An 18,814-nucleotide genomic window follows, 5' to 3' on the forward strand; every position below is an offset into this window, starting at 1 on the left:
GTCATGTCTGCATGGAATGGGTTAAATGAAAGTAAAAGTTTAAAAATAATAACTTGGTGTGTTGCTTATTGGGATAGAGGGAGGGATGGGGTTAATTTGTTTTAGTACAAGAATGAGATTGGAGTTGTTTCATGTGAGGGGTTCGAATGAGGATGGGGAGTGATTTTGTATAATGGTTGGAGGAAGGATGGTGTTATTTCATTTTAGGGTTGGAGAGAGAAGGTGGTGGGGTTTGTATTAGAGTATGAATGAAAATGGGTTATTTTATTTTGGGGTTAGACGGCGGATGGGGTTATTTTGTTTCATGGTTAGAATGATGTTAAGGTTATGTTGTACTAGGTTAAGAGGGAGGACAGAGTTATTTTGTATTAGGACTATTTGGTTTGGTTCACTAAAAGATGAATTTGGTTGAAGTCTTAGGTTAATGGTGAGATTCGAGCGAGCAAGAATAGGTTCATAGATATTTTTTTGATGTAGAGGGTCGGAGCAATGCAAAAGGACGAGGGTAGAGTAAGTAAAATAGTATGGCGGTCAAAGGCCTCAGGTTTATGATGAAGGTGGATTGAGTTAAAGTGACGGTGAGCTTAAGCCTTTGCCTTAGGATACAAAGGAAGGTTCAGTAAAAGTGAGTTTCAACATTAGCCATCAGCCTGATGATTTGGATACACACGGCCTCGGCCTACTGAGGAATGCACATCTAAGTAGAATGGTCATGACTGCATGGAATGGGTTAAATGAAAGTAAAAGTTTAAAAATAATAATTTGGTGTGTTGCTTATTGAGATAGAGGGAGGGATGGGGTTAATTTGTTTTAGTACAAGAATGAGATTTGAGTTGTTTCATGTGAGGGGTTCGAATGAGGATGGAGTGATTTTGTATAATGGTTGGAGGAAGGATGGGGTTATTTCATTTTAGGGTTTGTGAGAGAAGGTGGTGGGGTTTGTATTAGAGTATGAATGAAAATGGGTTATTTTATTTTGGGGTTAGACGGCGGATGGGGTTATTTTGTTTCATGGTTAGAATGATGTTAAGGTTATGTTGTATTAGGTTAAGAGGGAGGACAGAGTTATTTTGTATTAGGACTACTTGGTTTGGTGACAAAAAGATGAATTTGGTTGAAGCCTTAGGTTAATGGTGAGATTCGAGCAAGCAAGAATAGGTTCATAGATATTTTTTTGATGTAGAGGGTCGGAGCAATGCAAAAGGACGAGGGTAGAGTAAGTAAAATAGTATGGCGGTCAAAGGTCTTCTCAGTTTTATGATGAAGGTGGATTGAGTTAAAGTGACGGTGAGCTTAAGCCTTTGCCTTAGGATACAAAGGAAGGTTCAGTAAAAGTGAGTTTCAACATTAACCATCAGCCTGATGATTTGGATACACATGGCCTCGGCCTACTGAGGAATGCACATCTAAGTAGAATGGTCATGACTGCATGGAATGGGTTAAATGAAAGTAAAAGTTTAAAAATAATAATTTGGTGTGTTGCTTATTGAGATAGAGGGAGGGATGGGGTTAATTTGTTTTAGTACAAGAATGAGATTTGAGTTGTTTCATGTGAGGGGTTCGAATGAGGATGGAGTGATTTTGTATAATGGTTGGAGGAAGGATGGGGTTATTTCATTTTAGGGTTTGTGAGAGAAGGTGGTGGGGTTTGTATTAGAGTATGAATGAAAATGGGTTATTTTATTTTGGGGTTAGACGGCGGATGGGGTTATTTGGTTTCATGGTTAGAATGATGTTAAGGTTATGTTGTACTAGGTTAAGAGGGAGGACAGAGTTATTTTGTATTAGGACTACTTGGTTTGGTCACAAAAAGATGAATTTGGTTGAAGCCTTAGGTTAATGGTGAGATTCAAGCGAGCAAGAATAGGTTCAGAGCTAGACTTTTGATGTAGAGGGTCGGAGCAAGGCAAAAAGACGAGGGTAGAGTAAGTAAATTTAGGTAGCGTAAGTAAAAAAGTATGGCGGTGAAAGTGTGTTCAGTGCAGATGTGATCTAGGAAGAGTGAGTAACAGTAGCTTTGTAAACGAGGCCTCAGGTTTATGATGGAGGTGGATTGTGTTAAAGTGACTGTGAGCTTAGGCCTTTGCCTTAGGAAGGTTCAGAAAAAGTGAATTTCAACATTGGCCATCAGCCTGATGATTTGGATACACATGGCCTCGGCCTACTGAAGAATGCACATCTAAGTAGAATGGTCATGTCTGCATGGAATGGGTTAAATGAAAGTAAAAGTTTAAAAATAATAACTTGGTGTGTTGCTTATTGGGATAGAGGGAGGGATGGGGTTAATTTGTTTTAGTACAAGAATGAGATTGGAGTTGTTTCATGTGAGGGGTTCGAATGAGGATGGGGAGTGATTTTGTATAATGGTTGGAGGAAGGATGGTGTTATTTCATTTTAGGGTTGGAGAGAGAAGGTGGTGGGGTTTGTATTAGAGTATGAATGAAAATGGGTTATTTTATTTTGGGGTTAGACGGCGGATGGGGTTATTTGGTTTCATGGTTAGAATGATGTTAAGGTTATGTTGTACTAGGTTAAGAGGGAGGACAGAGTTATTTTGTATTAGGACTACTTGGTTTGGTGACAAAATGATGAATTTGGTTGAAGCCTTAGGTTAATGGTGAGATTCGAGCGAGCAAGAATAGGTTCATAGATATTTTTTTGATGTAGAGGGTCGGAGCAATGCAAAAGGACGAGGGTAGAGTAAGTAAAATAGTATGGCGGTCAAAGGTCTTCTCAGTTTTATGATGAAGGTGGATTGAGTTAAAGTAACGGTGAGCTTAAGCCTTTGCCTTAGGATACAAAGGAAGGTTCAGTAAAAGTGAGTTTCAACATTAACCATCAGCCTGATGATTTGGATACACATGGCCTCGGCCTACTGAGGAATGCACATCTAAGTAGAATGGTCATGACTGCATGGAATGGGTTAAATGAAAGTAAAAGTTTAAAAATAATAATTTGGTGTGTTGCTTATTGAGATAGAGGGAGGGATGGGGTTAATTTGTTTTAGTACAAGAATGAGATTTGAGTTGTTTCATGTGAGGGGTTCGAATGAGGATGGAGTGATTTTGTATAATGGTTGGAGGAAGGATGGGGTTATTTCATTTTAGGGTTTGTGAGAGAAGGTGGTGGGGTTTGTATTAGAGTATGAATGAAAATGGGTTATTTTATTTTGGGGTTAGACGGCGGATGGGGTTATTTGGTTTCATGGTTAGAATGATGTTAAGGTTATGTTGTACTAGGTAAAGAGGGAGGACAGAGTTATTTTGTATTAGGACTACTTGGTTTGGTCACAAAAAGATGAATTTGGTTGAAGCCTTAGGTTAATGGTGAGATTCGAGCGAGCAAGAATAGGTTCAGAGCTAGACTTTTGATGTAGAGGGTCGGAGCAAGGCAAAAAGACGAGGGTAGAGTAAGTAAATTTAGGTAGCGTAAATAAAAAAGTATGGCGGTGAAAGTGTGTTCAGTGCAGATGTGATCTAGGAAGAGTGAGTAACAGTAGCTTTGTAAACGAGGCCTCAGGTTTATGATGGAGGTGGATTGTGTTAAAGTGACTGTGAGCTTAGGCCTTTGCCTTAGGAAGGTTCAGAAAAAGTGAATTTCAACATTGGCCATCAGCCTGATGATTTGGATACACATGGCCTCGGCCTACTGAAGAATGCACATCTAAGTAGAATGGTCATGTCTGCATGGAATGGGTTAAATGAAAGTAAAAGTTTAAAAATAATAACTTGGTGTGTTGCTTATTGGGATAGAGGGAGGGATGGGGTTAATTTGTTTTAGTACAAGAATGAGATTGGAGTTGTTTCATGTGAGGGGTTCGAATGAGGATGGGGAGTGATTTTGTATAATGGTTGGAGGAAGGATGGTGTTATTTCATTTTAGGGTTGGAGAGAGAAGGTGGTGGGGTTTGTATTAGAGTATGAATGAAAATGGGTTATTTTATTTTGGGGTTAGACGGCGGATGGGGTTATTTTGTTTCATGGTTAGAATGATGTTAAGGTTATGTTGTACTAGGTTAAGAGGGAGGACAGAGTTATTTTGTATTAGGACTATTTGGTTTGGTTCACTAAAAGATGAATTTGGTTGAAGTCTTAGGTTAATGGTGAGATTCGAGCGAGCAAGAATAGGTTCATAGATATTTTTTTGATGTAGAGGGTCGGAGCAATGCAAAAGGACGAGGGTAGAGTAAGTAAAATAGTATGGCGGTCAAAGGCCTCAGGTTTATGATGAAGGTGGATTGAGTTAAAGTGACGGTGAGCTTAAGCCTTTGCCTTAGGATACAAAGGAAGGTTCAGTAAAAGTGAGTTTCAACATTAGCCATCAGCCTGATGATTTGGATACACACGGCCTCGGCCTACTGAGGAATGCACATCTAAGTAGAATGGTCATGACTGCATGGAATGGGTTAAATGAAAGTAAAAGTTTAAAAATAATAATTTGGTGTGTTGCTTATTGAGATAGAGGGAGGGATGGGGTTAATTTGTTTTAGTACAAGAATGAGATTTGAGTTGTTTCATGTGAGGGGTTCGAATGAGGATGGAGTGATTTTGTATAATGGTTGGAGGAAGGATGGGGTTATTTCATTTTAGGGTTTGTGAGAGAAGGTGGTGGGGTTTGTATTAGAGTATGAATGAAAATGGGTTATTTTATTTTGGGGTTAGACGGCGGATGGGGTTATTTTGTTTCATGGTTAGAATGATGTTAAGGTTATGTTGTATTAGGTTAAGAGGGAGGACAGAGTTATTTTGTATTAGGACTACTTGGTTTGGTGACAAAAAGATGAATTTGGTTGAAGCCTTAGGTTAATGGTGAGATTCGAGCAAGCAAGAATAGGTTCATAGATATTTTTTTGATGTAGAGGGTCGGAGCAATGCAAAAGGACGAGGGTAGAGTAAGTAAAATAGTATGGCGGTCAAAGGTCTTCTCAGTTTTATGATGAAGGTGGATTGAGTTAAAGTTACGGTGAGCTTAAGCCTTTGCCTTAGGATACAAAGGAAGGTTCAGTAAAAGTGAGTTTCAACATTAACCATCAGCCTGATGATTTGGATACACATGGCCTCGGCCTACTGAGGAATGCACATCTAAGTAGAATGGTCATGACTGCATGGAATGGGTTAAATGAAAGTAAAAGTTTAAAAATAATAATTTGGTGTGTTGCTTATTGAGATAGAGGGAGGGATGGGGTTAATTTGTTTTAGTACAAGAATGAGATTTGAGTTGTTTCATGTGAGGGGTTCGAATGAGGATGGAGTGATTTTGTATAATGGTTGGAGGAAGGATGGGGTTATTTCATTTTAGGGTTTGTGAGAGAAGGTGGTGGGGTTTGTATTAGAGTATGAATGAAAATGGGTTATTTTATTTTGGGGTTAGACGGCGGATGGGGTTATTTGGTTTCATGGTTAGAATGATGTTAAGGTTATGTTGTACTAGGTTAAGAGGGAGGACAGAGTTATTTTGTATTAGGACTACTTGGTTTGGTCACAAAAAGATGAATTTGGTTGAAGCCTTAGGTTAATGGTGAGATTCAAGCGAGCAAGAATAGGTTCAGAGCTAGACTTTTGATGTAGAGGGTCGGAGCAAGGCAAAAAGACGAGGGTAGAGTAAGTAAATTTAGGTAGCGTAAGTAAAAAAGTATGGCGGTGAAAGTGTGTTCAGTGCAGATGTGATCTAGGAAGAGTGAGTAACAGTAGCTTTGTAAACGAGGCCTCAGGTTTATGATGGAGGTGGATTGTGTTAAAGTGACTGTGAGCTTAGGCCTTTGCCTTAGGAAGGTTCAGAAAAAGTGAATTTCAACATTGGCCATCAGCCTGATGATTTGGATACACATGGCCTCGGCCTACTGAAGAATGCACATCTAAGTAGAATGGTCATGTCTGCATGGAATGGGTTAAATGAAAGTAAAAGTTTAAAAATAATAACTTGGTGTGTTGCTTATTGGGATAGAGGGAGGGATGGGGTTAATTTGTTTTAGTACAAGAATGAGATTGGAGTTGTTTCATGTGAGGGGTTCGAATGAGGATGGGGAGTGATTTTGTATAATGGTTGGAGGAAGGATGGTGTTATTTCATTTTAGGGTTTGTGAGAGAAGGTGGTGGGGTTTGTATTAGAGTATGAATGAAAATGGGTTATTTTATTTTGGGGTTAGACGGCGGATGGGGTTATTTGGTTTCATGGTTAGAATGATGTTAAGGTTATGTTGTACTAGGTTAAGAGGGAGGACAGAGTTATTTTGTATTAGGACTACTTGGTTTGGTGACAAAATGATGAATTTGGTTGAAGCCTTAGGTTAATGGTGAGATTCGAGCGAGCAAGAATAGGTTCATAGATATTTTTTTGATGTAGAGGGTCAGAGCAATGCAAAAGGACGAGGGTAGAGTAAGTAAAATAGTATGGCGGTCAAAGGTCTTCTCAGTTTTATGATGAAGGTGGATTGAGTTAAAGTGACGGTGAGCTTAAGCCTTTGCCTTAGGATACAAAGGAAGGTTCAGAAAAAGTGAATTTCAACATTGGCCATCAGCCTGATGATTTGGATACACATGGCCTCGGCCTACTGAAGAATGCACATCTAAGTAGAATGGTCATGTCTGCATGGAATGGGTTAAATGAAAGTAAAAGTTTAAAAATAATAACTTGGTGTGTTGCTTATTGGGATAGAGGGAGGGATGGGGTTAATTTGTTTTAGTACAAGAATGAGATTGGAGTTGTTTCATGTGAGGGGTTCGAATGAGGATGGGGAGTGATTTTGTATAATGGTTGGAGGAAAGATGGTGTTATTTCATTTTAGGGTTGGAGAGAGAAGGTGGTGGGGTTTGTATTAGAGTATGAATGAAAATGGGTTATTTTATTTTGGGGTTAGACGGCGGATGGGGTTATTTGGTTTCATGGTTAGAATGATGTTAAGGTTATGTTGTACTAGGTTAAGAGGGAGGACAGAGTTATTTTGTATTAGGACTATTTGGTTTGGTTCACTAAAAGATGAATTTGGTTGAAGTCTTAGGTTAATGGTGAGATTCGAGGGAGCAAGAAAAGGTTCATAGATATTTTTTTGATGTAGAGGGTCGGAGCAATGCAAAAGGACGAGGGTAGAGTAAGTAAAATAGTATGGCGGTCAAAGGTCTCAGTTTTATGATGAAGGTGGATTGAGTTAAAGTGACGGTGAGCTTAAGCCTTTGCCTTAGGGTACAAAGGAAGGTTCAGTAAAAGTGAGTTTCAACATTAGCCATCAGCCTGATGATTCGGATACACATGGATACACATGGCCTCGGCCTACTGAGGACTGCACATCTAAGTAGAATGGTCATGACTGCATGGAATGGGTTAAATGAAAGCAAAAGTTTGGTGTGTTGCTTATTGAAATAGAGGGAAGGATGGGGTTAATTTGTTTTAGGACAAGAATGAGATTGCAGTTGTTTCATGTGAGGGGTTCGAATGAGGATGGAGTGATTTTGTTTAATGGTTGGATGAAGGATGGGGTTATTTCATTTTAGGGTTGGAGAGAGAAGGTGGTGGGGTTTGTATTAGAGTATGAATGAAAATGGGTTATTTTATTTTGGGGTTAGACGGCGGATGGGGTTATTTTGTTTCATTGTTAGAATGATGTTAAGGTTATGTTGTACTAGGTTAAGAGGGAGGACAGAGTTATTTTGTATTAGGACTATTTGGTTGGGTCACAAAAAGATGAATTTGGTTGAAGTCTTAGGTTAATGGTGAGATTCGAGGGAGCAAGAATAGGTTCATAGATATTTTTTGATGTAGAGGGTTTGGAGCAATGCAAAAGGACGAGGGAAGAGTAAGTAAAATAGTATGGCGGTCAAAGGCCTCAGTTTTATGATGAAGGTGGATTGAGTTAAAGTGACGGTGAGCTTAAGCCTTTGCCTTAGGATACAAAGGAAGGTTCAGTAAAAGTGAGTTTCAACATTAGCCATCAGCCTGATGATTTGGATACACATGGCCTCGGCCTACTGAGGAATGCACATCTAAGTAGAATGGTCATGACTGCATGGAATGGGTTAAATGAAAGCAAAAGTTTAAAAATAATAATTTGGTGTGTTGCTTATTGGGATAGAGGGAGGGATGGGGTTAATTTGTTTTAGTACAAGAATGAGATTGGAGTTGTTTCATGTGAGGGGTTCGAATGAGGGTGGAGTGATTTTGTATAATGGTTGGAGGAAGGATGGGGTTATTTTATTTAGGGTTGGAGAGAGAAAATGGTTATTTTCTATTAGGGTTAAAATGAAAAATGGGGTTTTAGGGTTTAAATGAGCTTGGGTTTATTTTGTATTGGGGTTAGAGTGAAGGTGCAGTTATTTTGTATTAGGCTTGAAAAAGGGCATCATTGTTTTATGTTATGTTTAGAATAAGTTTTGTCTTTTTTTTTTTTTGTTATTTTGTTTTTTGTGTTTTAGGGTTGGGGGGGTGTATGCAGTTATTTTGTGTTAGGGTTAGTATGAGATTTTTGGCTATGGTATATTGGGTGTGTTACGAGTGCGTATTAGGGGACCTATGGAGAGCCGTTCCGAGTGTGGAAGCGCCGGTGACAAAGACGCATCGACGGTGGAAGTCATACTGCGCACACACGGCAACACTGTGCTTTACACACTCCTCAAGGTCGCCTCGCACGACGAGCAAAACAACGCACCCACGTCTCGGATGCCCAGCACGCTCTCGCCGAGGCTCTCCTCCAACGCACCGGATAACACTCGCCCAGTTCGTGGCACCTTTTGTCGCCGTTTTCCACCGATTAGCACGCCAAATGCGCCGCCGCCCGTTCGGCACGCCGGTAGCGTGGCACGCTTCGGTGAGCGCCGTATCAAACGCGGCGTCGTTACGCTGCCCTTCCCGTCTTCTCAACACACGGTGGAGCCTCTCGGAGACGAAAGAGCATTTCTACGCTCGCCAAGTTGAGCTTTCGCCCATATTTCGCTCGACAAACGCCGAGAGAAAACACAAGTGCGAGACCGTCGCTGCCACACGGCTGTGCGGCATCGAGCGAGTTGAGTCTACAACGTTCTCATGTGGCTTTTAAGGGCCGGCCCCCTCGCTGCAGCGGGAGGTTCTACAGAACGCTGCAGCAGTTTGTGCTCACTCGCGCTCACAGCAAAGCAGAACAATGGCAGAAGTCGCTCCAGCCCCAGCCGCCTCTGCGCCCGCCAAGGCCCCCAAGAAGAAGGCCGCCGCCCGCCCCAAGAAAGCCGGCCCCAGCGTGGGCGAGCTCATCGTCAAGGCCGTCTCGGCTTCCAAGGAGAGGAGCGGCGTGTCTCTCGCCGCCCTGAAGAAAGCCCTGGCTGCCGGCGGCTACGACGTCGAGAAGAACAACTCACGCGTTAAGCTCGCCGTCAAGAGCCTCGTCACCAAGGGCACTCTGGTGCAGACCAAAGGCACCGGCGCGTCGGGCTCTTTCAAGCTTAACAAGAAGCAGGCCGAGGCAAAGAAGAAGCCGGCCGCCAAGAAACCGGCACCTAAAGCTAAGAAGCCGGCCGCCAAGAAACCAGCCGCGGCCAAGAAGCCCAAGAAGGTAGCAGCCAAGAAACCCACTGCGGCTAAGAAATCCCCCAAGAAGGCCAAGAAGCCCGTCGCGGCCGCTAAGAAGGCAGCGAAGAGCCCCAAGAAGGCCAAGAAGCCGACGGCTCCCAAAAAGGCGACCAAGAGCCCAAAGAAAGCCAAAACGGTCAAGCCTAAAGCAGCTAAGCCCAAGGCGGCGAAGGCGAAAAAGGCTGCCCCTAAGAAGAAGTAAACAGTAACGCCGTTTACCTTCATGTCTTGTTTCTCTATTCAACGGCTCTTTTAAGAGCCACCCACAGTTTCATAAAAAAAACAGCTTTTTTCCCCCCTTGTTACTGCACAATGAATTGATTGTTAAAAAAAAAAAAAAAAAAAACACTCAACAACACAAAAATAGCTCTCATTAGTTTCCCCACACAATAATTATATATGATCAATATATATATTTTTTTGGTTTGGTCATACGTGTTACATTTGAGCGGGAAAGGGAAAGGAAACGCGGGGCACGAGTGGGGGTAAATGTTTCTTTCTTTAACCCGTTTTCTTTCTTCCTTTCTTTCTCTCTCTCGCTCACACAGACACACAGCACGAGAGGAGGAGGGGGTCGGGTAGGAAAGCGAGCAGAGGTGGGAGGACGCTAGAGTCTGACGGCGGAAATGCGATTGGCTGTTGGTGCGCGTAGCTTTTAGCCAATAGGACCGTAGGCGATTTTGCTATATCAACGGCGCTCGTTGGCCGGCGTGCATTATTTCAGCTTTGTTCGACGAACACGACTGACGCGAATCATGAGTGGAAGAGGCAAAACCGGTGGTAAAGCTAGGGCCAAGGCTAAGACTCGTTCGTCCCGCGCCGGACTGCAGTTCCCAGTTGGCCGTGTGCACAGGCTCCTGCGTAAAGGCAACTACGCTGAGCGGGTCGGCGCCGGCGCTCCCGTCTACTTGGCCGCCGTCCTGGAGTATCTCACCGCTGAGATTCTCGAGTTGGCTGGCAACGCCGCCCGCGACAACAAGAAGACCCGTATCATCCCCCGTCACCTGCAGCTGGCTGTTCGTAACGACGAGGAGCTGAACAAACTGCTCGGAGGAGTCACTATCGCCCAAGGTGGTGTGCTGCCCAACATTCAGGCTGTACTGCTACCTAAGAAGACCGAGAAGACTGTGAAGACAAAGTAAATTGGCGCTCTCCGTTGATTTATCTATACACAAAGGCTCTTTTAAGAGCCACCCATTTTTTCTAAGAAAAGTGCTGCTCCTTTACAAACAACACTACATATTCTTCACGTGATTTCCAACTGCATAAAAAAATAATAGCTTTATGAACCGAGTTATTATATAAACACACTGCCATGCAATACACAATTGCCCTTTTTCATATATTTCACGTACTGAGATCAACACCCTATGCATATGTGCATGTATACACACATTCTCTTGCTCTCTCTCACACACACACACACACACACACAGTGTGTTTAATGTTCGCTGTAATGTACAGTACATTGATTAGTTTGATCATATTATTGTTCTTATTATTATATATTCTTTTAATGCTTTTTTTTTCTTTGTTGTTTTGTATTACGGGAGCCCGCCGTTTTGCTTTTAGGTTTGAAAAGAAGACGCCCAATAGTGTGTCACCGACGCATTGCCGGCCGCCCAATGGGAAACGGACAACTTCAAGACGCCCAATGAGCGGCAAGCGGCTTGAAAGCTTAAAAGCCATGTGAAGCGAGCAAGAACTCATTCTCTTTCTTTTCCCCGAGAGGAGCAGAGTTCAACGCGATGGCAAGAACCAAGCAGACCGCCCGTAAGTCCACCGGTGGCAAGGCCCCGAGGAAGCAGCTCGCCACCAAGGCTGCTCGCAAGAGCGCCCCAGCCACCGGCGGCGTGAAAAAGCCTCACCGTTACAGGCCCGGCACCGTGGCTCTGAGGGAGATCCGCCGCTACCAGAAATCTACTGAGCTGCTGATCCGTAAGCTGCCCTTCCAGCGCCTAGTGCGTGAAATCGCTCAGGACTTCAAGACTGATCTCCGCTTCCAGAGCTCCGCCGTCATGGCCCTGCAGGAGGCTAGCGAGGCGTACTTGGTGGGTCTGTTTGAAGATACTAACCTGTGCGCTATCCACGCCAAGAGAGTCACCATCATGCCTAAAGACATCCAGCTGGCCCGCCGTATTCGCGGAGAGCGCGCTTAAACAGAGCGCTTCGACGTTTACCTGAAATACCCAACGGCTCTTTTAAGAGCCACCTACCCGTGTCCGCGCCGAAACAGCAAATGTCCGCCTCACCTCGGTGTTGCGTTTATATAATGTAAGGCTATTATGACGCGCACGCTTCTAAATTCCATAGGACTGAGCGAGCGAAACCAGCCGTGAGACAGTGGTTGTGAAGATTAGGGAAAAAAAACAACTTCTATATGTGTGTCTATATATATATAACGTTTTGTACTACATTTCACATCAAAATCGCCATATTTAACGTGTTTTAATACATATGAATACTTTTCTTTTAATACCTATCAATATGTTTATACATATTTAATAGTTTGGAAACAGTTCATTCACCCCAGCAGAAAGTAGAAGCCACTGCCCTTTCAGTAGAACACTACACTTTACACTATGTAGTGTTTAGGCCGGTTTTGGCCTATTACAAACGGCATTAGTCATGGATGGAGCGTAGATCCCACCGCGTGGTGAAACTATACAACTGCAAGCACAGTTTCAGAGAGCAATGTATGTGTATATTCATATAATGAGAGCTTGATTTAGGGTACTTACGTTTCATACATATGCAACATGAGTTTGATTGCATAGAGAGTAAGCGAGACCAGCTGTGTTGTTTGTGCTTGCTTTTAGGGCAGCAGTAAAGGAGGTAAGTGTATAGTCCGGAGAGGAATGTTTGTTTATTTGTTTGTTTTTAATCTCTTTCAATACCTCTACCAGAACAAGGCATGTCTAACTCTAAAAAATTATATGTTTACTCTATATGTTAACTCTATAAAATTCATGTTTCCCGTCACATTGTTTGTAAAATTAACCCAGATCAGCGGGAAAAACGCCAAAATTAAATGAATGTTGAGTCAGTATTGTTTTGTGCTATACTTCAAAAATTACCTTATTTAGTACAGTCTAGCTTGTCTGGAAGTATAACCCTTGAAGTATGGAGCAAATTAAATGAACCTTCCCAGCACATGTAAAATGATCATTAGAGAAGCCTAGGGAAAAGAAATAGTGAATAAATACTGGCAGGGGTAAAGTGTTTGTCCTGCCTAGGATGCACCTGGTTATGTAATAGAGAGTAGAAGCCTTTGAGCCTTGAGTACAGTAGTGCTCTTCTGTGTGGTGAATAGAAGGGCTTTTGGAAGTGCTCATTGCAAACGACCACCGTTGTTTTGGGATCATGGGCATATATGTCATGGATGGAGCGTGGATGCCATCGTGTGGTCAAACTAGGCAAATGCAAACGTTAGCTAACTAGATTTATTCGTGTGAATGTTACAGCTTTTTCATTTGATAGATGGTTGTGAACTCCAGTACGTCTACTAAGTCATTTGTATTGCGGTGTTATTTTGGTTAGTGTTTTTTAAAGTACATTTTTAAAAATGTTTCTATTGAAGCATACTTCAGTTCAGGGCATTTTAGAAGCCAGCATGGTTACCAGTTCTCATGCTGCCAGGCAATGAAATGGAAACTTAATTTAGGGCAATTTTATACATATTAAATATGATTGCTAACTGCACCAATAAATCTAAAAAGTAATTACATGTCTTGTGGGATGATTGTCGTTTGGGCTTGGGTTTCATTTTAACAATATGCTAACGATAAAGTCGGACAGAAGGAAAAAAAAAACAAAACAAAACAAAAAAAAACCTCCAGACCGTATAACCTCCTTCCACAACTAGATAAAATGTCTTGTTTTGAAGAATGCTTGATAGAAGCTGTCTTTAATGAAGGCACTGTATTAGCCATCATGACAACCAAACAGCATGCAGTTAGGTAAAAAGCCTCCAATTCACTCACTGCTAGAAGCCTTTGAGACAAATTGTAGAGTAGTGCACTTCTATGTAGGACCTTTGTTTCCTTCTCTTTAGAGCCCTTAAACTCTGTGTATCAGTTTATATTGAGGTTCCCATAATAATCATAAATCAATAAAGAAAACCGCTCATCTGCTATAGCTAAAATATGGAAAAGCATACGCACCCTGCAAGGTTTCGGTCAGAGACTTTCTTCAAGGCATAGGTAAGTAACAAATGAATACAAAAAACTCTTTCTCCTCTTTCTGATTTTGCTTCTTTAAATGTCTGCATGGACCAAAAAATCAAAAAGATGAATTGTTTTATATTTTGCAGATTTACATTTTGACCACCAGATGGCATCCACGCTCCATTCACGTACTACGACCACAGACTTAAAGCTTAGCCCTGAAACTCCATCAGAAGCCTAAGGGGTAGGTCTAGCCAAACTGCTTCCACTCACCCAGACTTCATCATGAGCTCTACACTTACTTTGCTTGCCACAATGTCTTTCCATATTTCTTTATCATCCACTAACTGCAACATATGGTAAAAGCAACATTACTTAAAGCAACATTAACTCCCTCTGTGTTTATCTAATCTAACATGACTTTTATTAGAAGATGTAAAACGAGCCTGAGAAATCCAAGGGGTAAACATGTAGTTTTAGTTGGCCTCATTAGGAGCTTTTCCCTTGTATGCAATAATATACCATTTATTCGATTTGTGTTTGATCTTTCTTTCTTTAAATGTCTCTGTGGACACTATATCTTTAAGTTGTAGTGTATTAGATCAACGACTACAATTCCCATGATGCCTAACTAAAGATGGTCTCTGACCAAAACCTTGCCAATTAAAATTGACTCATCTGCTATCAAGACCTGACTGAGGAGCTGGAGGCCAGTGGAGCAAAGCTAAAATATGGAAAAACATACGCACCCTCAAAAAAAAATTAACCTGCATGGTTTAGGTCAGAGACTTTCTTCAAGGCATAGGTAAGTAACAAATGAATACAAAAGTGCTAACAAAAGTTTATCAACAGCCGACCGTACTGCCTCCTCCCTTGTAAGTTAGCTTCTCTGCTATTTAAATGTAACTCTTTCTCCTCTTTCTGATGTTGCTTCTTTAATTGTCTCCGTGGACAAGAAATAAATAAATAAATCAATAAATAAATCAATAAATAAATAAAAAATTGCAAGATTAATTGTTTTACATTTTGACCACACGATGGCATCCACGCTCCATTTACGTACTATGACCACAGTCTTGAGGCCTAGCCCTGAAACTCCATCAGAAGCCTAAAAGACTTGACTAGAGAAGTGCACTTCTGTGTAGTGTATACAGTGTAAGGGATTTAGGAAGTGCCCTATTGCAAACGTCACCGTTGTTTTGGGATCGTGGATATATGTCATGGATGGAGCGTGGATGCCATCGTGTGGTCAAACTCGCAAATGCAAACGCTAACAACATAGATGTATACGTGTGTGTGTGTGAATGTTACAGCTGTTACATATGACAGATGGTTGTGAACTCCAGTAAGTCTACTAAGTTCTACCAAGGAACTTTTGGGCATTTTAGTAGCCAGCAGGATAACCAGTTGTCATGCTACCAGGCAATGAAATGAAAACTTATTTTAGGGCACCGTAATTTTGTTTGGGTTTTAAAAATATGCTAATGATAAAGTAGGGCAGAAGAAAACAAAATACTCAATACTGTATTATCTCCTTACAGATCTTAATAAAGTGCCTTAAATAAAGAGTGCTTCTATCAAGCATTCTTTAACTAAAGACATTTTATTATCAGTTAGGTAAAAAGCCAACAATTCTCTCATTAAGAGTCAAACTGTAGAGTAGTGCAGTTCTATGTAGGACCTTTGTTCTCCTCCCCTTAGAGCCCTTAAATTCTATGTTGTATGGTTATGTGTATGTATGTATGCATCAGGTTATATTGAGGTCAACATAATAATCATAAATCAATAAAGAACACCGCTCTGCTATCAAGACCTGGCTGAAGAGCTGGAGGCAAGTGGGGCAAAGCTAAAAATTGGAAAGCGGATGCACCATCAGCGCAAAAAATCATTTTAACCTGCAAGGTCAGAGACTTTCTTCAAGGCATAGGTAAGTAACAAATTAACACAAAAGTGCTAACAAAGGTGTATCAAAAGTCAGCCGTACTCACTTGTGAATTAGCTTTTTTGTGCTTCTCAAATTTAACTCTTTCTCCTCTTTCTGATTTTGCTTCTTTAAATGTCTCTGTGGACCAAAAAAAAAATATGTATTTTTTATATTTTGCAGATTTACATTTTGACCACCAGATGGCATCCACGCTCCATTCACGTACTACGACCACAGTCTTAAAGCTTAGCCCTGAAACTCCATCAGAATCCTAAAGGGTAGGTCAAGCCAAACTGCTTCCACTCACCCTGACTTCATCACTTCATTCAACACTTACTTTATATCACCACAATTTCTTTATCATCCACTAACTGCAACATATGTCTAAGGCTTTATCATCCACTAACTGCAACATACTTTGCTTTCCACAATTTCTTTCCTTCCTTTCTCTTCCACTAACTGCTAACCAATATGGCTGTTATTAGAAGATGTATAGTGGAAACCTGAGGAATCCAAATGGTGTGGGTTTAGTTTAAGTTGGCCTCAATTTACTTTATGTGCAAAAATATTAAAGTGGTGGTTTGTGAGAGAGAGAGAGAGAGAGAGAGAGAGAGAGAGAGAGAGAGAGAGAGAGATAGATCTATCTATCTATCTTCATCTAATGATGAAATCCGATAACTGCACGTCCAGTCACAGTAAAAAGTAAACCGTGTGCCATGGTGTACAGTAGTGGGGTGATCTTCGTGGGTGCTTGTTTTATGCTTGCAAGGTCGTAACCCTAGTACTAAATAGCCATTTATGTGATTTATATTCAGGTGCATTGAAGAAGGACTAATTTTGTCGTGTGTGTGTGTGTAATAAACGCTGCGCACGTTAGAATGGCGTGATGTAGTGTGACTTTGTTGTATACGAGACCGAGGCGCACATGGCGACAGCCATCAGAGGGCTGACCGAGGTATTTGTCGTGTTAAGACATATGTTAGCTACTTTTAATGTTCATACATGTGAAACGTCGTTTTTTTTTTAGTCCTTACACTACTGGACCCTGGTTAGCTCCGGTGTGTCGTTGTTAGCACGATAACGTTTGCTAACTTGCCAAAAATGAAGTAGATAATGATATCCGATAACTCGATTTTGCCGAGAGCCTAAAGTTGTACACCCAGTCACAGCAAATTGATGTAGAACTGCCGTTGCTGGATCTATGTGTGGAGTTGTACATAGCTTGGAGCCAGCTTAGCGATTAGCAGCGTGGCTAACGCGGCTAGCATAAACAGTAAAGCGCAAATATGAGCCTAATTATGAGGGGTCATTATTTGTTGACCACAGTGCAGTACCACATGCGGGGTTGTAGCATAAAAGTACGCAATACAGCCGTGATTTGTGGCTGTTGAGTGATTTGAGTTAACTTGCTTTTTCAGGTCCACACATGAGCTAACAAAGCGATTAGCATGCTAGCTAACTCGGATGGTACGAACAATAACATACGCCAGCGAGTGTAAATACCTGTCAGATAAATACACACTCGCTCGAGTCAGTCAAGTTTTATTATGAAACGGTGTATACAGCAACATTTATACGTTTACTGTCGTGGTTGAAACCGAGAAGCCACCTTGGAGAGTAGCATGATGGCTAGGTGTCTTAAAATTAATCACAGAAATAACGATATTACGGACACGTGCGTAGTTCTCTATATTGTTATTTGGAGCAAGTGAGGGAGAAACAGTCGTGCTTAAACCCGGCTACCAGCAGCCTATCTTCTGGTTTTCAGAGCTGGGCAGCCTGTGTAGCTTGCTAGCTAGTGTTTTGTTTACAAAAGATTATTTTCGTTAGCTAGTTGCCGAAACGACTCCACGTGGAGTGCACGATGTCACGAAAAAACGGCTTCTATACTCACCTAGTGCACTAGAGAGTACTGGAGTGCGGTTTAGGATGGTAAAACACACAATCAATTACTACAATAATAACAATAATAATGTCAAGTGTGTAATCTTTCTAAGAAAACGGTGCATAAATGTTTATTTACAAAGGTCACATGGCCCCTATGCACTTCAAATTTCGTGAAAAGGAGTCAGAGGCTGTGTATGAGCCTACTTTGAGTCACTGTAAGTTCATCTTAAGCCTAGGTCACTGAATTTTATTAATTCATTCAGCTATTTATTTATTTATTTTAAGATTTCGCCATAAGACCAAGCTATTTCAGAAGTGATTTTCGCTCCTAATTATAGTTTAGCTTACTTTTTAATTATAAGGTCAAGCAGGTCTGGAGCTAGGCTGTAGGTTTCGAAGCTAAATCATGATGAGTTAAAGTATTCAGAGTGAAGGTTATGCATGATCCAAAGTATGCTGCGTTATTATTATTACTATTATTAGTTTATTCCTTTTTAGAACACTTGGAGTCTGGATGCCATTGTGTGGCCAGACTGTGAAACTACAAGCAGTAGAAGGAAGACATGCTGCAAATGCATTGAGAAGTGATGCTATTATTGCTTGACTTTGACTATTGATTCCCCCCCCCCCCCCCCCCATGAAATCCAAAAAGAGCACTTTTTTGAATTTTGAACATGAGTACATCCAGACGGTACGGAATTAATATTTAATTCCGAATTAATATTAATATACTGTATTTTGTATGGCTACCCACTCAGTGGCTTTATGTGCAATCTTTGAGTGGTCTAGGCATGTTTGAGTCGCTGTACAGCAAAACAAGCGTTCTGCACACGTACAGAGTATGAGGCGGAGCTAATGTACTGTGACGTCGCTCGGTTCCCTTGCTTTCATTTAGGTCCTATAGAGGAGTATAACAGGCGTGTCTCTGGCTCCCCAGCTTCATAGATTCTCTTCTCGTCGACTGAGAAAAGAAGCAGCGAGGATGTCAGGCAGAGGAAAGGGCGGCAAAGGCCTTGGGAAAGGAGGCGCCAAGCGTCATCGTAAAGTGCTTCGCGATAACATCCAGGGTATCACAAAGCCGGCTATTCGCCGTCTGGCTCGTCGTGGTGGCGTCAAGCGTATCTCTGGTCTGATCTACGAAGAGACCCGCGGTGTGCTCAAAGTGTTCTTGGAAAACGTGATCAGAGACGCAGTCACGTACACTGAGCATGCCAAAAGAAAGACCGTCACCGCTATGGATGTGGTGTACGCCCTGAAGCGCCAGGGACGCACTCTGTATGGATTCGGAGGTTAAACGCTCGGCCTG

General features: G+C 41.7%; 1 protein-coding gene across 1 annotated transcript; it reads left to right on the forward strand.

Annotated features, from left to right (window-relative positions):
* The first annotated feature begins 10,286 nt into the window (after nucleotides 1–10,286).
* On the forward strand, nucleotides 10,287–18,802 carry LOC140546637 (uncharacterized). Its single transcript, XM_072670020.1, has 3 exons — nucleotides 10,287–10,669; nucleotides 11,261–11,608; nucleotides 18,475–18,802. The coding sequence occupies exons 1-3, from the start codon at nucleotides 10,287–10,289 to the stop codon at nucleotides 18,800–18,802; spliced, it is 1,059 nt and encodes a 352-aa protein (XP_072526121.1).
* Nucleotides 18,803–18,814: the final 12 nt, after the last annotated feature.

The sequence above is a fragment of the Salminus brasiliensis genome, chromosome 24, assembly GCF_030463535.1.
Source record: "Salminus brasiliensis chromosome 24, fSalBra1.hap2, whole genome shotgun sequence".
Lineage (NCBI taxonomy): Eukaryota > Metazoa > Chordata > Actinopteri > Characiformes > Bryconidae > Salminus > Salminus brasiliensis.

What these genes read in the sequence shown, in the direction of transcription:
- LOC140546637 (XM_072670020.1), top strand. Translation starts at nt 10,287, where the DNA reads ATGAGTGGAAGAGGCAAAACCGGTGGTAAAGCTAGGGCCAAGGCTAAG. An exon ending in GAGAAGACTGTGAAGACAAA is followed by an intron (nt 10,670 to 11,260) that starts GTAAATTGGCGC and finishes CTTTTCCCCGAG; the next exon opens with AGGAGCAGAGTTCAACGCGA. An exon ending in CTGTTTGAAGATACTAACCT is followed by an intron (nt 11,609 to 18,474) that starts GTGCGCTATCCA and finishes TCGTCGACTGAG; the next exon opens with AAAAGAAGCAGCGAGGATGT.